This window comes from Chiloscyllium plagiosum, chromosome 4, assembly GCF_004010195.1.
Source record: "Chiloscyllium plagiosum isolate BGI_BamShark_2017 chromosome 4, ASM401019v2, whole genome shotgun sequence".
In the NCBI taxonomy this organism is placed as follows: Eukaryota; Metazoa; Chordata; class Chondrichthyes; order Orectolobiformes; family Hemiscylliidae; genus Chiloscyllium; species Chiloscyllium plagiosum.
The window spans coordinates 66,973,684-66,994,925 of record NC_057713.1 but is presented as its reverse complement, the minus strand read 5'-3'; the positions used below and the strand labels follow the sequence as shown (position 1 = coordinate 66,994,925).

Sequence of the window (21,242 nt, the reverse complement as noted above, 5' to 3'; positions counted from 1 at the left end):
GTGTTCCGACTTGTATTTTTATGCACTTGGTTTTAGAGCCCACTGCTAATTTCAGCCTGAGGGCATCACTGCCTTGTCTGCTTTAAGTAGACCTAATAGGGGTTTGTGGTCCATTATTATTGCAAATTTACATCCGTAAACATATTGATTAAACTTCCCGACTCCAAATATGACTACAAAGCCTTCCTTCCCTATCTAGCCATATTTACACTCTGCATTAACCAAAGTCCTGGATGGCTTGGCTATGTGATCATTTCCAAGGTTTGTTGTAAATGTGCCAGGTTGGGGTCCAGGTTAAATATGAACTGTAATAATTCACCAGCCCAAGGAAAGACCTAAGCTCCGGTATGAATCTGGAGCCGGGACACCTTTGATCACCCTCACTTTATCTTCCAAAAGATGTAACACCATCTTGTCAACTTTGAAGCTTGGGGTGCCTGGAACATACATTTTTTTCCCTTCCAAGGTGTATGCCCACCTGGGAGGAGTGTTTACAGAACAATGTTAAAGTTCTCCAAGTGCTTCTTCCCTGTTATTAAACCATCTAGATAAATGGCAACCTGGGGTCTACATTGTAAAATGTTCTCCACTGTCTGCTGAAAAGTTTCACAGGCTGACAATAATCCAAATAGCACTCTCTTTTATTGGTACAAACCCTTATAGGTATTAATTGTAACATGTTTCTGGGAAAGCTGATCTAACTACAATCGCCAAGATGCATGGCTCATGTCCAGCTTTGTGAAGGATAGGCTTTGTGTATAAATCCTTTGTGCAAGAGATTGGGTATTTATCCAGCTGCGAAAGCAGTTAACCATTTATTTAAACATTTGCCCCCTTCAAAGGTGAACTGGCTAGTCGAACTTCACAATTGATATGACCAGTGCTGCCATTTCCACAAACTAGACTAGTTTGATGATTCTCGGAGAAAGTGAGGACTGCAGATGCTGGAGATCAGAGTCGAAGAGCGTGGTACTGGAAGAGCACAGCCGATCAGGCAGCATCCGAGGAACAGAAGAGTCAACGATTCAAGCATAAGCTCTTCATCAGGGGCATCCATTTATCACAAATAACAATAACAATAACAAACACAAACAATACAATGCAATCAAATGAGAAACAATGCATATAGCACAGACTCAATATAACAATATATAAAAAAACACCTGACACCCGTTCACATTTCATACTGATCAGACCATCCTTGGCTAGCCTTCCTGCAGGACAGTCCACAGCCTTCTGGACTCTGGCTGCCCTGCATACTGACTGATCCTCCAGAGGTTTGCTTTCCTCCAGGCTAGGTCAACCACCTAGCTCCTAGTCGCCCATGTACTGACTGGACTACTCGAGGCCACTTTCCTAAGAGCTGGTTGTTGGCCTTCTGGTATCCGGCCGCCCTGCATATTGACTGACCCTCCCCAGCTCACTTTCCTCCAGCACGGTCGTCAGCCACCGGCTCCCGCTCACCCTGCATACCAACCAAAGCACCCTCAACCTGCTTTCATACAGTCGGGCTGTCGGCCTTCCAACACCCAGCCGCCCCGCCTATAGCCAGTTTGTTAACTGGTATTCCTTTTTATTGAGGACGGATTTCTAAACAGCCTGATTTACACAGCCAGATGTAGATGTGTTTCAGTTCTCATTAGAGAACATTTGGTTCACTGGCTGATTACAGCCTGCGTGTCACTCTTTTCTCTTTTAAAAACGTCAACGTTAATTTTGTGGAAGGGCTTAGCCCTTGCATTCTGGTTTTCTTTGTTTTTTGCATGTGTTTTCACTTTTATTTAGTGTTTGGACTGAGCCCTTGTGAGAAAATACATCTTTCCAGATGAGCTGTTCCTGTGGGTAGGCCTGGCTCTTTGGTGAACTAGGCCTCTGTAAAGACTGAACATTCGTATGTGTGCTGGGAGGTGAGCATTTGCTGTGCTCTGGAGTTTGGGAGTGGACCAAACCAGTGAGTTAACTGCACCTTTACAATTTACAGTCTTCCTGTGAATAGGCTGGTTCTCTGTGGATAAACCAGTCCTCTCTGGAAACTGAACACCTGTGTATGTGCTGTGAGGTGTGTATTTGCTGACTTCAGGAGTGAATTCTACATACCAGAGTGGACTCTGTCTTTGGTTGTGGATTCTATCTCTGACAATGCATTCTGCGTACTGGAGTGGACGCTGTTCCTGGGAATGGACTTGACAACTTGAACTGTTTATGCTAATGGACTCGGTGTACCAGAAAGGACTGTGTTTATTGGTAATTGACTGTCTTGTTGCTTGTTGGGTTTATCACCTGCACGGTCTTGTGTGTCCTTCAGTCTGGCAGGCTGCACCATGAGCAAGGAGACTCACAGGTCGTCCTGAAGGCTGCCACCCTGAGAGCCGGAGTGTGGGTAGGCTGCCCCAAAAGGTGGCTAGGCCACTCTGATGCTGGTTACCCTGAGAGCCAGTAGGTGGGTAGGCCATTCCGGGCGCTGTTGTCCCGAGAAGGGGTAGTCAGGGACGGGCTGTCCTAGAGGTAGCCAGAAGGTGTGTCAGGGCAGTCCACAGGCCACCTGGTGAGTTGGGGTGGGCGAGAGCCAGACGGTACGTAGGGACAGACCGAGAGCTGAAAGGCAGATAGGCTGGCCTCAGCCTGGGATCCCGGGGAAGTACCAGGGCAGGCTGTCCTAGAGGTGGCTGGAAGGTGCGAAGGGCGATTTAGGGAAGCCGGAAGGTGGATAAGCCATTCTGATCACTGTCGTCCTGGGGGTGGGGGGGTTGGGAAACAGAGTGGGCTGTCCTAGAGGTAGCCAGGTGTGTCAGGGCTGATCGAGAGCCAGAAGTGGCGTCGGGGTGGGCTGCCTTAGAGCAGCCGGAAGATGGGAGGGACGGGTGGGTTGCTGGCGGGGGTCTGTATTCTATGCACGGTTTCTTATCTAATTGGACTGCTTCCTCAGAGATGACTACAAGTGGGATTCGAGGTTTGTCCTCATTTTCCTAAAAAATTGATTGAACAGTGGGGTTTGGCTTTGCTGCTCCTCTCCCTTGTAAATTGCTATTTCTCTGTATACCACAACATTAATAATTTGTAAACTGTATCGATTAATATAATTAAAAATAAGAAAAAAAAGAACAGGAGCATCGGACAGGTCTGTTCACTAGGAGCTGGATCAGTGTCCAGGACTCTCCATTTGTGTCAGGCAACGGACTCTGTGCTGGCTGGGCCTCAGTGTGTTACTGCTGCTGTTGGTTTCTGTTTGTCTTTGGAGGAAACCGGATTTCTGAACTGCTGGAATTATATAGCCAGTTTGTTAATTGGCATTCTTTTTATTGAAGACCGATTTCTAAACTGCCTGATCTACCCAGTCAATGTGTTTCAGTTCTCATGAGGGAACTGTTGTTTCACTGGCTGGTTAGAGCCTATGTATTACTCTTTGCCCTTTTCTCAAAGAGAAATGTTGATTTTTGTGACAGGGCTTAGCCCTTGCATTTTCATTTTCTTTGTTTTTTGCATGTGTTTTCACTTTTTTGGGGGGAGTTTGGACTGAGCCCTTGTGAGAAAATACATCTTTCCATGAGCTGTTCCAGTGATTAGGCCTGGCCCTTGTCTGCGGACTAGGGAATGGACTCTGCATGCTAAAGAAAATTGTTTATGGTAATGGACTCTGTGTACCAGAAAGGACACTGTTTGTTGATAATGGACTCTGTCTTGTTGCTTGTTGGTTTTATCACCTGCACTGTCCTGTGTCCCTGGATCTGGCAGGCCTCACTGTGAGCTAGGAGGCTCATAAGTCGTCCTGAAAGCTGTCGCCCAGAGAGCCGGAGGGTAGGTAGGCCGTCCTGTGAACCTGAAGGTGGATAGGCCACCCTGATGCTGGAAATAGCATGGGCTGTCCTAAAGGTAGCTGCAAGGTATCAGGGTGGACCGAGACCTGGAAGAGGCGTAGGGCCAGGCTGCCTTTGAGTGGCCAAGAGGTGGGAAGGAAGGGTGGTTTGCTGGGTTGTCAGGTGACTGTGATATGCACTATCTTATTGTTCAATTTAATTGGATTGTCTGTACTTGATTGTGTCCGTTTCCTTTTTGATTATTTAAGGTGGGACTTGAGGTACATCCTCTTTCCTCCCCCACCGTGAACTGGCGGGGGGGTGGGGGGTGTCTGGCTTTACTGCCCATTTCCCCTATAAATTGCTGTTTATTGTTAACGGTTTATAACTTGTACTGGTTAATAAAAGAACAGGAGCATCAGATGTCTGTTCACTGTAAAAACTGGGTCTGAGGGAGTTGGTTCAGTGTCAAGGCCTTTCACTTGTAAATAAAAAGTGACTTAGTGACAGGATATCAGCCTCTGTGGAATTATTTCTGTGGAGATTTTCAGAACTGTAATTTCACAATTTTAGATTATTAAACCTCTGCCACTACATTCTAAGTTAGAAAATAAATTTATTGTCAAATATATGTCAGGTTCCAAGAGATCAACTGTGTTAGGGGACCCTCCAGTCCGAAGTACAGCCAGACGTTTCTGTAGCCAGCAGCAAAAAAGCAGAATGGTGTGTTGCTTCCCTGGTGCCAGGATTGAGGATGTCTCAGAGAGGGTGCAGAATATTCTCAAGGGGGGAAAGAGGTCATTGTCCACATTGGAACCGACTACCTAGGAAGGGAAAAGGTTGAGATTCTGAAGGGAGATTACAGAGAGTTAGGCAGGAATTTAAAGAGGTGGTCCTCGAGAGTAGTAATATCTGGAATACTCTCGATGCTATGAGTTAGTGAGAGCAGGAATTGGAGGATACAGCAGATGAATGCATGGCTGAGGAGCTGGTATAAGGGAGAAGGATTCACATTTTTGGACCATTGGAATCTCGTTTGGGGTAGAAGTGACCTGAACAAGGCGGACAGTTTGCTCCTAAATTGGAAGGGGACTAATATACCAGCAGGGAGATTTGCTAGAACTGCTTGGGAGGATTTAAATGAGTAAGGTGGGACCCAGGCAGATAGTGAGGAAAGAGATCAATCTGAGACTGGTACAGTTGAGAAAAGTAGTGAGACAAACAAAACAAACAAAACAAACAAAACAAACAAAACAAACAAAACAAAGTCAGGGCAGGCAGGACAAGGTAGGACTAATAAATTAAACTGCATTTATTTCAATGCAAGGGGCCTAACAGGGAAGACAGATGAACTCAGAGCAGGGTTAGGAACATGCGACTAGGATATCATAACAATTACAGAAACATGACTCAGGGATGGGCAGGACTGGCAGCTTAAATGTTCCAGGATATAAATGCTACAGGAAGGATAGAAAGGGAGGCAAGAGAGGAGGGGGAGTGGCATTTTTGATAAGAGATAGCATTACAGCTGTGCTGAGGGAGGATATTCCTGGAAATACATCCAGGGAAGTTATTTGGGTGGAACTAATAAGAAAGGGATGATCACCTTATTGGGATTGTATTATAGACCCCCTAATAGTCAGAGGGAAATTGAGAAACAAACTTGTAAGGAGATCTCAGCTATCTGTAAAGAATAATAGGGTGATTATGGTAGGGGATTTTAACTTTCCAAACATAGACTGGGACTGCCATAGTGTTAAGGGTTTAGATGGAGAGGAATTTGTTAAGTGTGCACAAGACAATTTTCTGATTCAGTATGTGGATGTAGCAACTAGAGAAGGTGCAAAACTTGACCTACTCTTGGGAAATAAAACAGGGCAGGTGACTGTGGTGTCAGTCAGGAAGCACTTTGGAGCCAGTGACCAGAATTCTGTTAGATTTAAAATAGTAATAGAAAAAGATAGACCACATCTAAAAGTTGACTTCCTAAATTGAAGAAAGGCCAATTTTGATGGTATTAGGCAAGAGCTTTCAAAAGCTGATTGGGGGCAGATGTTCGCAGGTAAAGGAATGGCTGGAAGATGGGAAGCCTTCAGAAATGAGATAACGAGAATCCAGAGAAAGTATATTCCTGTTAGGGTGAAAGAAAAGGCTGGGAGGTATAGGGAATGCTGGATGATTAAAGAAACTGAGGGTTTGCTTAAGAAAAAGGAAGCATATGTAAGGTATAGACAGGATAGATGGAGGGAATCCTTGGAAGATTACAAGTGAAGTAGGAGTATACTTAAGAGGGAAATCAGGAGGGCAAAAAGGGACAGGAGATAGCTTTGGCAAATAGAGTTAAGAAGAATCCAAAAGGGTTTTTACAAATATATTAAGGACAAAAAAGGGTAACGAGGGAGAGAATAGGGCCCCTCAAAGATCAGCAAGGCGACCTCTGTGTGGAGCCACAGAAAATGGGCGGGGATAATAATCGAGTATTTTGCATCAGCATTTACTGTGGAAAAGGAGATGGAAGATATAGAAAGTAGCGAAATAGATGGTGACACCTTGCAAAATGTCCATATTACAGAGGAGGAAGTGCTGGATGTCTTGAAACACACAAAGGTGGATAAAACCCCAGGACCGGATCAGGTGTACCCTAGAACCCTGTGGGAAGCTGGGCCTCTTGCTAAGATATTTGTATTATCGATACAGGTGAGATGGCAGAAGACTGGAGGTTGGCTAACGTGGTGACACTGTTTAAGAAGGGTAGTAAGGACAAGCCAGGGAACTATAGACCAATGAGTCTGACATCAGTGGTGGGCAAGTTGTTGGAAGGAATCCTGAGGGACAGGATGTACATGTATTTGGAAAGGCAACGACTGATTAGGGATAGTCAACATGGCTTTGTGCATGGGAAATTATGTGTCTCAAACTTGATTGAGTTTTTTGAAGTAGTAACAAAGAGACCCTGTAGAAATCGGAGAGGTGCTAAATGAACATTTCTCATTGGTGTTTACTCAGGAAAAGGAAAAGGAAAATATTTTAGAGGAGAAGAATGAGGTACGAGATATTAGACTAGAAAGGATCGAGGTTAGTTATGCACAGGTGTTATCAATTCTAGAAGGAGTGAAAGTAGACAAGTCCCCTGGGCCAGATGGGATTTATCCGAGGATTCTCTGGGAAGCTAGGGAGGAGATAGCAGAGCCTTTGGCTTTGATATTTGAGTCGTCATTGTCTACGGGTTTAGTACCAGAGGACTGGAGGATTGCAAATGTTGTGCCCTTGTTCAAGAAGGGCAGCAGGTAATTATACACCAGTGAGCCTTACTTCTGTTGTAGGAAAGGTTTTGGAAAGGATTATAAGATTTATAGTCATCTAGCAAGCAACAACTTGATTTCAGATAGTCAATATGGTTTCATCAAGGGCAGGTCGTGACTCACAAACCTCACTGAGTTTTTTGAGAAGGTGACCAAGCACGTAGAGGAGGGTATGGCAGTTGACATGGTATAATTGGACTTCAGTAAAACCTTTGATAAGGTCCCACATGGTAGGCTGATGGAGAAAATGCAGAGGCATGGAATGGAGGATGATTTAGCAGTTTGGAATAGAAACTGGCTTTCTGGAAGAAGGCAGCAAGTGGTGGTTGATGGAAAATATTCAGCCTGGAAACTGATTACTAGTGGTGTTCCACAAGGATCTGTTTTGGGACCACTGCTGTTTGTCATTTTTTTTCAATGACGTATACGCAGGCATAGGTGGATGGATTAGTAAATTTGCAGATGACACTAAAGTCGGTGGAGTAGTGGACAGTTTGGAAGAATGTTACAGTGTGCAGGGGGATTTGGATAAACTGCAGAATTGGGCTGAGAGGTGGCAAGTGGAGTTCAATGCAGCTAAATGTGAGGTGATGCACTTTGGAAAGAACAACAGGATGGCAGAGTACTTGGTCAATGGAAAGATTCTTGGAAGTGTGGATGTGCAGAGGGATCTTGGAGTCCATGTGCATAAATCCCTGAAAGTTCCCACCCAGGTGGATAGTGCTATTAAGAAGGCATACAATGTGTTAGGTTTCATTGGTAGAGGGATTGAGTTCCGGAACTGCAATCGCATGCTGCAACTATACAAAACGCTGGTGCGGCCACACGTGGCATATTGTGTACAGTTCTGGTCGCCTCATTACAAAAAGGATATGGAAGCATTGGGAAAAAGTGCAGAGGAGATTTACCAGGATGATGCCTGGTCTGGAGGGAAGGTCTTGTGAAGAAAGGCTGAGATATTTGAGTCTTTCCTCATTGGAAAGAAGGCGGCTAAGGGGGGGATTTGATAGAGATATGCAAGATGATCAGAGGATTAGATAGGGTAGATAGAGGAGGACTTTTTCCTAGGATGACGATGTCAGCTTGTACAAGAGGGCATAACTACAAATGGAGGGGTGATAGATTAAAGACTGATGTCAGAGGCAAGTTCTTTACACAGAGTGGTAAGGGCATGGAATGCACTACCTGCTAAGGTAGTCAACTCAGCCACATTAGGGAGATTTAAACAATCCTTAGATAAGCTCATGGATGATTTTGGGACAGTGTAGGGGGAACGAGCTGAGAAAAGTCCACAGGTCGGCGCAACATCGAGGGCTGAAGGGCCTGTTCTATGTTCTATGTTCTGAAGAGGATTGATGAGGGCAGAGTGGTAAAAGTTATCTATTTGACTTCAGTAAGGCATTCAACAAGGTTCCCCATGGTAGACTGGTTAGCAAGGTTAGATCTCGTGGAATACAAGGAGCACTAGCCATTTGGATACAAAACTGGCTCAAAGGTAGAAGACAGAGGGCTGAGAGTTGTTTTTCAGACTGGAGGCCTATGACCAGTGGAGTGCCACAAGGATCAGTGCTGGGTCCTCTACTTTTTGTCATTTACATAAATGATTTGGATGTGAGCATAAGAGGTACAGTTAGTAAGTTTGCAGATGACTCCAAAATTGGAGGTGTAGTGGACAGCAAAGAAGGTTACCTCAGATTACAACAGGATCTTAATTAGTTGGGCCAATGGGCTGTCAAGTGGCAAATGGAGTTTAATTCGGATAAAGGAGAGGTGCTGCATTTTGGGAAAGCAAATCTTAGCAGGACTTATGCACTTAATGGTAAGGTACTGGGGAGTGTTGCTGAACAAAAAGACCTTGGAGTGCAGGTTCATAGCTCCTTGAAAGTGAAGTCGCAGGTAGATAGGATAGTGAAGGTGGTGTTTGGTATGCTTTCTTTTATTGGTCCGAGTATTGAGTACAGGAGTTGGGAGGTCATATTGCGGCTGTACAGGATACTGGTTAGGCCACTGTTGGAATATTGCTTGCAATTCTGGTTTCCTTCCTATCGGAAGGATGTTGTGAAACTTGATAAGCGTTCAGAAAAGATTTACAAGGATGTTGCCAGGGTTGGAGGATCTGAGCTATGGGGAGGGGCTGTTTTCCCTGGAGTGTCGGAGGCTGAGGGGATACCTTATAGAGGTTTACAACATTTTGAGGGGCTTGGATAGAATAAGTAAACAAACAATGTCGTTTCCCTGGGGTGGGGGGAGTCCAGAACTAGAGGGCATAGGTTTAGGGTGAGAGGGGAAAGATATAAAAGAGACCTAAGGGGCAACTTTTTCATGCAGAGGGTGGTATGTGAATGAGGTGCCAGAGGAAGTGGTGGAGGCTGGTACAATTGCAACATTTAAGAGGCATTTGGATGGGTATATGAATAGGAAGGGTTTGGAGGGATATGGGCCGGGTGCTGGCAGGTGGGACTAGATTGGGTTGGAATACCTGGTCGGCATGGACGGGTTGGACCGAAGGGTCTGTTTCCATGCTATACCTCTCTATGACTCTATGTACTTCTATATGAAGTGTGGAAGACCCTTTATAAATTGCCACACCATGGCACCTGTATGAATGACCAAATTCATACATAATTATAGAAAAGTAAAATTTAAGACAAAGTCCATCACAATTCAGTTAACAGCTCCTGGGCTCAGGGAATACTGATTTAAGCAATGAAGGAATACCCTGAAGACAGCCAGGGCAAGACTGTTATTCAAAAATGAGAATGCCATGCCGAACAAGACTGCCACTAATGAGCTAGACTTTAACATTCATCAAACCTCAAAATCCCTCACTTTGCCATCTTTATTAAATGGGTGATTTTATCCTTAAACTGCAACCTCTAATTCTAGAATTTTACGTGAGGAAATATCCATTCTGCATCCATCCTGTCAAGCCTCCTCAGAATCTTTCAGTGAAGTTACTTCTTCCTCCTCTAAACTCCAGCAGATAAAAGCCTAGCCCATCCAACATTTCCTTTCCAGACAACCTGCTAATTCAACTTACTGGCCCAACAAAACTTTGAACTGCATCCAATGCATTTACAACCTTCCATAAAGGAGATTTATCCTCCTTTTACAGAATACATTGTAGCATTTCTTAGATCTTCTCATGGAGATTGGAATTCCAGTAAGAACTTAGCAACTTCCACCAGCATAAAAAGAAACATTCACCCAAAATCAGATTAATATCAAATGCATTTATTTTTGAAACCACTACCCTTGGTTCTATTAAAACTGTACTGGATAATTAGACTGTTATACAGGAGTAAAATTTTGTGCCACCTCCTGTCCCCATCCCTCCCAAAACAGGCCATTGGATTTGGCAATGGAAGCAATTAAGGTCCCACCTCCAATAAAGTCCCTGCTCCCAACAAATAAGTATATTTCACCACAATATCAAGGTCCTGAGGCCCACATCAAAATTCACCTTTTTAAAGTAAAGGAGGATTTTAGAATTGTTCTATTCAAGGTGAAATAAAAATCAAATCTGATTCAATTTTCCAAACTGCCCAACACAATTGCTTGAAATACATTCCTTTTGGCTGGCAACATTTTGGATCATCCATGCAAAATGGTTTTAAAAATACACAGCATCACTCTGGCAGAACAGTATCATGCAAGTGGTAGGTATGTGTATAATGTGCGCTCATCATAAGTGTTTGCCCAGGGTGGAAGGTAGAGAAAGTAACACTAGTTTGTCATTATATTCAAATGGCTCCCTCTAAAGGAAGAATTACTTTTATGGCATAGCATAGAAAGGATTGGGAGAATTCTAGTTTTACCTCACTCCTCTTACTGAGCACACTGTACTGAAATTGAACCTATTATGGCCTCCAGGATGCCTCCTGATAGGGACAACGTCAGAACTCAATACCAGGTTATACTCCAACTGGTTTATTTCAAAATCACAAGCTTTCAGAGTGCTGCTCCTTTGTCAGGTAACCTCTTAGACTATAAGCCTTTGTCCCAGTAAGGACAAAGACAGAACTCATACGATACCAAGTTGCAGCCGAAAAGATTACCTGACAAAGGAGCAGCACTCAAAGATTTCAAATAACCGGGTGTCATGTGACTTCTGACTCTGACCACTTCAGTCCAACACTGATCCCTACTGGGATGGTGTGGAGGTAAGTTAAAGTCAAGGAAATTCATGCTGCATTGGGTTGGTACCTGGGACTTCAATGTTGTGGCCATTGTGGAGACATGGAAAGAGCAGTGACAGAAATGGTATTGTGAGGTTCTGATGTTTAGATGTTTCAGTAAGAACAGAGATGGTAAAAGAGGGAGAAGCATTGTCAGTCAAGGACAGTATTATGGTGGCAGAAAGAACATTCGAGGACTCGTCTACTGAGGTAGTATTGGCTGAGATTAGAAACAGGAAAGGAGAGGTCATCTATTGGGAGTTTTCTATAGTCCTCCAAATAGTTCCAGGATGTAGAGGAAAGGATAGCAATGATAATTCTGGATAGGAGCGAGTGTAACAGGGTAGCTTTGGGGGACTTAACTTTGCAAATATTGACTGGAAATACTACTGTTCGAGAATTGTTTGGATGGGTCAGTTTTTGTCCAATGTGTGCATGATGGTTTCTTGACAGTATATATCAAGCCAACAAGGAGCAAGGCCATATTGTATTTGGTACTGGGTAGTGAACCCAGCCAGGTGTTAGATTTAGAGGGAGGTAAGCACTTTTGTGATAGTGACCACAATTCAAGGCAATGATGATGCAATTAGGCAAGGTTTAGGATACAAAGGATGGGGAAGGAAACTGCAGGGACAGGCACAACTGGAATTGCTTATTCAAGGAACAGCTACTGTGTGTCCTCGATAAGTACGTATCTGCCAGGCAGGGAGGAAGTGTTCAAGCGAGAGAGCAGTTGTTATAAATCTTGTCAAGAGGAAGACAGCGGCTTATGTTCAGATGAGATGTGAAGGTTCAGTTTGCGCACTTGGGAGATTTACAAGTTAGCCAGAAAGACCTAGAGAACTAAGAGGAGCCAGGAGGGGACATGAGAAGTCGTTGGCAGATAGGATCAAGGAAAACCCTAAAGCTTTCTATAGGTATGTCAGGAATAAAAGAATGACTACAGAAAGACTAGGGCCAACCAAGGATAGTAATGCGAAGTTGTGTGTGGAGTCAGAGGAGATGGGGAAGTGGTAAATGAATATTTTATCAGTATTCATACTGGAAAAAAGACAATGTTATCGAGGAGAATACGGAGAAACAGGCTACTAGACTAGACGGGATTGAGGTTCACAAGGAGGTAGTGTTATCAATTCTGAAAAGTATGAAAATAGATAAGTCCCCTGAGAAGCCAGGGAGGAGATTGCTGAGCCTTTAACTTTGATCTTTATGTTGTCATTGTCTACATGAATAGTACCAGAAAACTGGAGGATAGCAAATGTTGTCCCCTTGTTTAAGAAGGGGAGTAGAGACAATTCTGGTAATTAAAGACCTGTGACCCTTACTTCGGTTGTGGGTAAAGTGTTGGAAAAAGTCATAAGAGATATGATTTATTATCATAATCAAGAAAGGGATAAGTTGATTAGGGATAGTCATGCCCCACAAACTTTGAGTTTTCAAGAAGGTGTCCAAACACGTGGATGAGGTAAAGCAGTTGATGTGATGTATATGGATTTCAACAAGGTGTTTGAGAAGGTCCCCACGGTAGGCTATTGCACAAAATACTGAGGCATGGGATCGAGGGTGATATAGCGGTTTGGATCAGAAATTGGCTAGCTGAAAGACAGAGGGCGGTGGTTGACGGGAAACATTAATCATGGAGCTCAGTTACTAGTGGTGTACCACAAGTAGCTGTTTTGGGGCCACTGCTGTTCGTCATTTTTAATAAGTGACCTAGATGAGAGTGTAGAAGGAAGCAATTAGTAAACTTGTAGATGACATATCAGTGGAGTTGTGGATAGTGCTAAAGGATGTTGCAGGTTACAAAGGGATATGGATAAGCTGCAGAGCTGGACTGAGAGGTGGAAAATGGAGTTTAATGCAGAAACGTGTAACATGACTCCCTTTGGAAGGAGCAACAGGTCATGCTGCAGCTGTACAAAATGGTGGTGCGGCCACACTGAACAGTTCTGGTCACTGTATTATAGGAAGGATGTGGAAAGGGTACAGAGGAGATTTACTAGGATGTTACCTGGTATGGAGGGAAGGTCTAACAATTGAATTGAAGCTGTTTTCATTTGAAAGGTGGTGGTTGAGAAGTGACTTAATTGAGACATAAAAGTTAATCAAAGGGTTAGATAGGATGTACAGTGAGAGTCTTTTTCCTTGGATGGGGATAGCTAGCATGAGGTGACATAGTTGTAAATTGAGGGGTGATACATACAGGACAGAGGTCAGCGGTAGTTTCTTCACTCAGAAGTAGGGGTGTGGAACACTACCTGCAACCGTAGTAGACTCGCTAACTTTAAAAGGGCATTTATATGGTCATTGGATAAACATATGGTTGAAAATGGAATAGTGTAGGATAGACAGGCTTCAGATTAGTTCCACAGGTCGGCACAACATAGAGGGCTGAAAGACCTGTACTGAACTGTCATGTTTTATGTTCTATTATGCAGTATTTCAATGTACCATTGCATTTTTCCTGTAAATGCTCAAGTGTTGTATTGGAGTTCTAGGACTTGATTCAGTTGAGAACCTCAGAACTCTATCAGCCACTTAAATAGAGGAACAAATGTCACCAGAAGATGTGAATGCCAGTGCAGGCATCCCATTTTTTGTTTCCCCATTTTTTGTAAAGGTTCTTCAGCAATAAACGTTGTAAATTGATTTCATGGAATATAGATTTTTTTGGAAGGTGTACTGGAATCTGACTGTAATGGACTCATGTGCACTGATTGGAGTCAATACATTGTAATACATTTGGAAATATAATCTGGAAACAAATAAGTTAGGCTAATTAAGTTTCTTTTACATCTCAAAGGAGAAGTGGAACTATTTGGTATTCTTTTGTTGAAACTGGATGTGTCTTTTTTGTAACTTCACTAAGTGCCTTTGGGGAAAAACAATATTTGGATTGATTGTAAGTGGCAGTTTTTAAACTGAATGGAGAGGAGGAAGTGCTCAATAGTACTTGAAGAAATAGCACTCAAAGTTTTGTAATAAGAAAGTAAACTTTTATTAACTCAAGCTATAACCTAGGTTTAACTGACAGGCTATCTAATTGAGTAACACTGCAGTTGTCATCATGATAGCAGAGCCAGAGCCAAAAAACATAGCAGAAACTTAATCTCATTGAACTAATTATTCTGTTGATTTTAATCACCAGACCTTATTTTTTGTCTATAATTTCCAAATGTGGTAAGCCTAGAGGAAAAAAAAACTGTCTTATGTCTTGTCAGTCTAGCATGAAATGGATTCTTTTTTTAAAACCCCCACACTACTGCCAAACAGCAGTAGAACACACAGTGAAGAAATAATGAGTGCAGCAAACATCATTCATATTCCACCACCAAGACGACAAAACACCTGAAAGGCCAGCTTCTCTTTAGGGGCAATGTCTAAGTGATCGAAAAGGGGAAGGTGAGGATAGGGATCAAATCAAAAGTAGAATCAGAGGGGGAAAGAAAACACTCCATGCCACACAGTGTCCACCTCTCCCTGAAAACAGAATGTTGGTAGACACCACGTGCTTGTTCTCCAGGAACACCAAGACCTGAACATAACTGCGGAAGAGGGGCAGGCAATTAGCCATAATGACCCCCCTTTCCATCCCAGCCCAGGAGCAGACCCACAAGATGATCCTCTGACCTGCCCACCCCCTCTGCACCGGGTACCTCAAGATCACGGTGCGGCACGGTGGCACAGTGGTTAGCACTGCTGCCTCACAGCGCCAGAGACCTGGGTTCAATTCCCGCCTCAGGCAACTGACTGTGTGGAGTGTGCACGTTCTCCCCGTGTCTGCGTGGGTTTCCTCCGGGTGCTCCGGTTTCCTCCCACAGTCCAAAGATGTGCAGGTCAGGTGAATTGGCCATGCTAAATTGCCCGTAGTGTTAGGTAAGGGGTAAATGTAGGGGTATGGGTGGGTTGCGCTTCGGCGGGGCGGTGTGGACTTGTTGGGCCGAAGGGCCTGTTTCCACACTGTAAGTAATCCAATCTAATCTAATCTAATCAGGAACGTGGAGGTGAAGTGCAACCAAAAACAAAAAGATGACAACCCTTAAGAAAACCAAAACAGGACCGCAGATGCCCACACCCCATGTATACATATCTACAAAACAAGCAGTTGGGCTGGGAGACATTGAACCACCAATCTGCAGTTGCAGGGGACTGCCGCATGCAGCACCCTCCACCCCTTATCCCCCAGGGAAAAGGGGGAGGACACCCACATAGACAGCCCTTCTTCGAGGATCCCCACTGCCTGTTGCCATATAGGCACACTCAGGTGCGTCTGAGCAGTAGATAAGGAAGAGGAGGTGGATGTTGTCCAGCAGCAGTCAGTACAGGGCCTGCTGTTCCACATCCCTAAAGGGGACACATCTAAAACCCTTGAGGTGGCTTTGTTTGTGGGACACAGGCTTATCAAATTGATTTATAAAAGGGAGTACAGTTTAGGTTTGCAGATTACCAACTGGAGTCATAGAATGCCAAGAGTGTGGAAGCAGACCATTTGGCCCATCAAGTCTGCACTGACCCTCCAAAGAGGATCCTACCTAGACCCACCCCTTACCCAATCCCTGTAACCATGCATTTCTCATGACTAATCCAATTAGTCCATATTTCTCTGTACACTATGGGCAATTTAGCATGGCCAATCCACCTAACCTGTATATCTTTGGACAATGGGGGAAAATTAGAGCACCCTGAGGAAACCCATGCAGACACTGGGGGAAATGTGCAAACTCCACACTGTCAATCGCCTGTGGAATCAAACCTGGTCTCTAGCATTGTGAGTAGCATTGCTAACCACTGAGCCACCATGCCACCTATTTGTAATAGCAACTTTGATTTACTTTCAGATAAGGAAAAGAATTAGCTACCTTTAATTAAACATTTTTTATTAATGGAGCTTAGAGCCTTTCTCATTTCTTTCATGTGTTTTATCAATTTCTAAACTTAGCAGAAAGTTTGGAAGTATTCTCTTCCCAGTAACAGTTTCAAGGATGGATTTTTTTTTGAGACAGTTGTGTAAAAGGAGGTCTTCACTTTCATTTTCCCCTCAGCCTTTCCTTCCAAAAATCTAAAGTACACTTGCCCACACTTTCCTCTCAAACCCAATCCAGCTCTTTCATGGAGGAAGTGAGGACTGCAGATCAGAGTTGAGTGTGGGGTGCTGGAAAAGCACCGCAGGTCAGGCAGCACCCGAGGAGCAGGAGAATTGACGTTTCGGGCACAAGATGAAGGGCTTATGCCCGAAATGTCAATTCTCCTGCTCCTCAGATGCTGCCTGACCTGCTGTGCTTTTTCAGCACCACACAACGCCACTCTTTCACGAGTCCTATTGCGACCTGCACTAGCACAATTGCAATCAGTCTGTAGCAACACTGCAAAGTTTAATGTTATGGGGCTATAATTTTGTTATTCACATTGACCAGAGCTTTTTTCTAAGCCCTCATCGAATCATTTCCTTAACAAGTTGAGAAGATTTGTAGCTCAGGTTGAGGTTCTGAATGTAGGCTTGCTCGCTGAGTTGGAAGATTCATTTTCATGAACCTCCAGGTCAGCGAGCAAACCTACACCCATTTCCTTAACACTTTTGCTAATTTTAGAAGACTTTATTCAGGGACAATATTCTATTGTCATTGATAGAGGAACAGTACAGTACTGTATTAATGCAACTCCTCCTTACAAAATATCAAAGAAAATTTTTTAAAAACTTACCTGTTTCCCATCCGTGCTGTACAGCTTTTGTACAGGAAAATTCATCAGCTCACTAATATGGTACAACAATACATCAAAGTTCTGTACTTTGTTCCTGTTCAAAACTAGGTTACGTTTAAAAGTAGGGTCACCATTTCTGAAGATTACAAGCTTCTTTGGAATTCCTGTAGATGATGTTAAGTCCCCATGAAGTGACTTGAAGGCTTTCTGTCTGATCTGTCTTGACGCAAGCTGTTCAGGATTAAAAGGTTTGCTAATAAACCAGGGTTTATGTTTCTGATTAGCTAGCTCAAGGTTAATAGGCTTCACCTTCCGTTGGTCAGAGCAAATGTAAGCTTGGCCATCCTTAAGATCTGAAAGACTTGTCACACTATTGTTACCACGAGGTGTGCTAATTGTTCGTACCCCAAATGGTAATGGAATCTTCTCAGACAAATTATCTAATAAAGAATCAAATGTCTTAAATGTGCGCCTGTTGATACTTATCCGAATTCCAGAAAACTGTGGGTCACCACTTTTATAAAAGTAAACATTCTTTGATTTAATAGGAGTTGGAATTTTGAATTGACGTGCAGTTACAAACTTCTCACTCCTCGTGATGAGAGGCAATTCAAGTGAATCACTTGGAGATTGTTGTTCATCCATCTTCTGCCAATCAATAAATACACTGTAAAATAGTAAAAAGTTTTTTTTTAAAAATCAGCATGTCAACATTTGTTAAACTACAAAGAACAGAGCTAGAAGCAAGAGTACACAATTACAATGGCTCAGTGGTTAGCACTGCTGCCTCACAACACAATAGACCCAGGTTCAATCCCAGCCTTGGGCGACTGTCTGTGTGGAGTTTGTACATTCTCCCCATGTCTGCGAGGGTTTTCCCCAAGTGCTCCGGTTTCCCCCCAAGGTCCAAAGGTGTGCAGGTTAGGTTAATTGGCCATGTGAAATTGTCCATAGTGTTCAGGGATTTAGATTAGATTAGATTCCCTACAGTGTGGAAACAGGCCCTTCGGCCCAACCAGTCCACACCGACCCTCCAAAGAGTAACCCACCCAGACCCATTTCCCTCTGACTAATGCACCTAACATTTTTGGACTGTGGGAGGAAACCAGAGCACCCGGAGGAAATCCACGCAGACACGGGGAGAATGTGCAAACTCACAACAGACAGTCACCCGAGGCTGAAATCGAACCTAGGACCCTGGTGCTGTGAGCCAGCAGTGCTAACCACTGAGCCACCGTGCCGCCCTAATTAATGTATAGGTTAGGTGCATTAGTCAGGGGAAATGTAGGATAATGAGACTGGGTGGAATACTTGAAGGAGGGGGGGTGGACTTGTTGGGCCAAAGGGCATCCTTCCACACTAGGAATTCTAATTCTTAAATAAAATCTAATTCAGCCCTTTAAGCCTGCTCCACCATTCGACACAATCATCTGATCGCACTTCGACCTTAACTCCACTTTCTTGCCTGTTCCCATAACCCTACAACCCATTACGAATTAAAAATCTGTCTATATGCTCAATGACTTAGCATTCACCACACTGGGAAAGTGAGTTTCTCACATTCACATCCCTGAGGAAAGTATTTCTCATCTGTTTTAAATCTGCAATTCTTTATTCTAAAACTCATTCTAGATTATGCACAAGAAAACATCCTTTCTACATCTACTTTGTCAATCCCTTTGTATACTTCAATAAAGTTTTTTTATTCTTCTAAATCCCAGACAGTTTTGACCTAAACTGCTCAGTACTTACTGGTAAGTTCCTGAGGAGTATTGCTGAACAGAGACCTTGGAGTTCAGATTCATAGTTTCCTGGAAGTGGAATTGCAGGTAGATGGGATAGCAAAGGCAGCAGAAAGTATGTTTTCCTTTATTGGTCACAGCATTGCGTTCAGAGTTGGGAGATGATGTTGCGGTCATGTGCAGGACATTAGTTCAACCATGTTTGGCACATTGCGTGCAATTCTGGTCTCCCTGCTATAGGAAGGATGTTGTGAAACTTGAAAGGGTTCAGAAAAGATTTACAAGGCTGTTCCAAGGTTAGAGATTTGAGCTATAGGGAGAGGCTGAATAGGCTAGGGCTGTATTTCCTGGAGCGTTGGAGGTTGAGAGGTGATCTTATAGAGGTTTACATAATTGAGGAGAATGGATAGGATAATGAGGCAAGGTATTTTCCTTGGGTTGTGGGAGTTCAGAACTCAAGAGGATAGGTTTAGGGTGAGAGGGGAAATGATTTAAAAAAGGTACTGAAGAGGAAACATTTTCACAAAGGGTAGTGAGTGTATGGAATGAGCTACCAGAAGACGTGGTGGTAGCTGGTACAATTACAACATTTAAAAAGGCATTTGGATAGGTAAGTGTTTACAGGCTTAACGGGCTAAGTGCTGGCAAACAGAACTAGATTAATTTAGGATAGCTAGTGGGAATGTACGTGTTTGACTAAAGTGTCTATACATTTCTGACCTCTTCATAAGAGAAACCACTCACCTCTGGAATCAAGCTAATGAATCTCCTCTGAACTGTCTACAATGCAACTGCAACCCTCCTCAAATAACATCACCAAACAGTATGCAATACTCCAGGTCCAGTCTCACTGATTCTTTGTATAGTTGCAGCAACATCCCCCACCCCCACCCCCCAACATTTGTGTTGTCTTCCTTTTTAGTGCTAAATACCAAAATTCCATTTGCCTTATTACCTGTTGTATCTGCATAGAGATCAGGGAAATAATAAAACAAAAAAGTAAAGGCACAACCTATGCACATATACAATAAAAAGGAGAGTGGATGAGCAAAACGGTTTGGAAAAAAAGTGGAAGTGATAAAGAAAGCAAAGAGGAACTACAAAACTAAACTGACAAGGAATATAAAATATTCAGGACTTAATTTTAATGAGAAAAAAGTTATGGATAGGCCCACTAGCAAAAGTAATTACAGTAAAATGACATACACTGAATAATTACTTTGTCAGCATTCATCAGGAAGTCTAACAAGATAGACATTGAGGTATGAGTGGATGCTAGGGCAGTTGCTTGCTCCTCCTGCAGAATGTGGCAGGTGGGAGACATGGCACACGTCTCCGCTGGCTAAATCTGCGGGAAGTGCACCCAACTCCAGCTCCTTGAAAACCATGTTAGGGAATTGGAGCTGGAGTGGGATGAGCTACGGATCATTTGGGAGGCTGAGGGGGTGATTGAGAGGAGTTACCGGGAGTTGGTCACTCCTAAGGCTCAGGACAAGGATAGATGGGTAGATGGGTTACACAGTTAGGGGGAGGAAAGGGAATAGACAGACAGTGCAGAGACCTGTGGACATTCCCCTCAGCAATAAGTATACCATTTTGGATACTGCGGTTGGGGGGGGGGGGGGGTCGAGTGCGGGGAGATGACCTACCAGAGGAAAGCCATAGTAGTCAGTTCTCTGGCACGGAGCCTGACACTGTGGCAAAGAAGGGAAGGGGGCAGAATAGAAAAGTACTCGTGGTAGGGGACTCTATAGTTAGGGAAATCGACAGGAGACAGGGTCCGGGACGTCTCCTATCGGGTGTGTAAGGTTCTAAAAGGGGAAGGCGAACAGCCAGAAATCGTGTTACATATTGGTACTAATGATATAGCCAGAAAAAAGGATGGAGGATATAAAAAAAGTGATTTCAGGGAGTTAGGATGGAAGATGCAAAGCAGGACGAACAGAGTAGTGTTCTCTAGTTTACTATCGGTGCCACGAGAGAGCGAGGTGAGGAACAGGGAGCGGGCGCAGCTTAACACGTGGCTGTGCAACTGGTGTAGGTGGGAGAGCTTCAGATATGTAGATAATTGGGATGCCTTCTGGGGAAGGTGGGACCTGTACAAGAAGGACGGGTTGCATCTGAACTGGAAGGGGACCAATGTCCTGGGTGGAAGGTTTGTTCGAGTAGTTCGAAAGAGTTTAAACTAGTATGGCAAGGGGGTGGGAACCCGAGCTGTATACCGGAGGTGGGAGTTGATGCAGATGAGGCAATAGCAAGAGGTAGACCAGCTAGTGGGAAGGATTTTCCTGGCAAGGAACCAAGGGATCAGTTAAAGTGTGTTTGCTTTAATGCAAGGAGTATCAGGAATAAAAGTGATGAATTTAGAACAATGGATAAGTACCTGGAGCTATGATGTTATGGCCATAACAGAGACATGGGTTTCTCAGGGGCAGGGATGGTTGCAGGACGTTCCAGGGTTTTGAGTATTTAAAAAGAATGGGGGGGGGGGGGGGGGGGGGGAAAGAGGAGGGGGTGTAGCACTAC

The 21,242-nt window shown here is 43.8% G+C and overlaps 1 protein-coding gene across 20 annotated transcripts in view; it reads right to left on the bottom strand.

The window, feature by feature from the left end:
* The window catches only part of LOC122549101 (lipoxygenase homology domain-containing protein 1-like), a 344,896-nt gene that overhangs the window by 269,552 nt on the left and 54,102 nt on the right, over positions 1–21,242 (bottom strand). For all 20 annotated transcript variants that reach the window (XM_043688351.1, XM_043688353.1, XM_043688355.1 and 17 more), the window contains one exon: positions 16,975–17,641. In XM_043688351.1, coding sequence (XP_043544286.1) covers positions 16,975–17,641 — 667 coding nt within the window. The remainder of the gene's footprint in view (positions 1–16,974; positions 17,642–21,242) is intronic.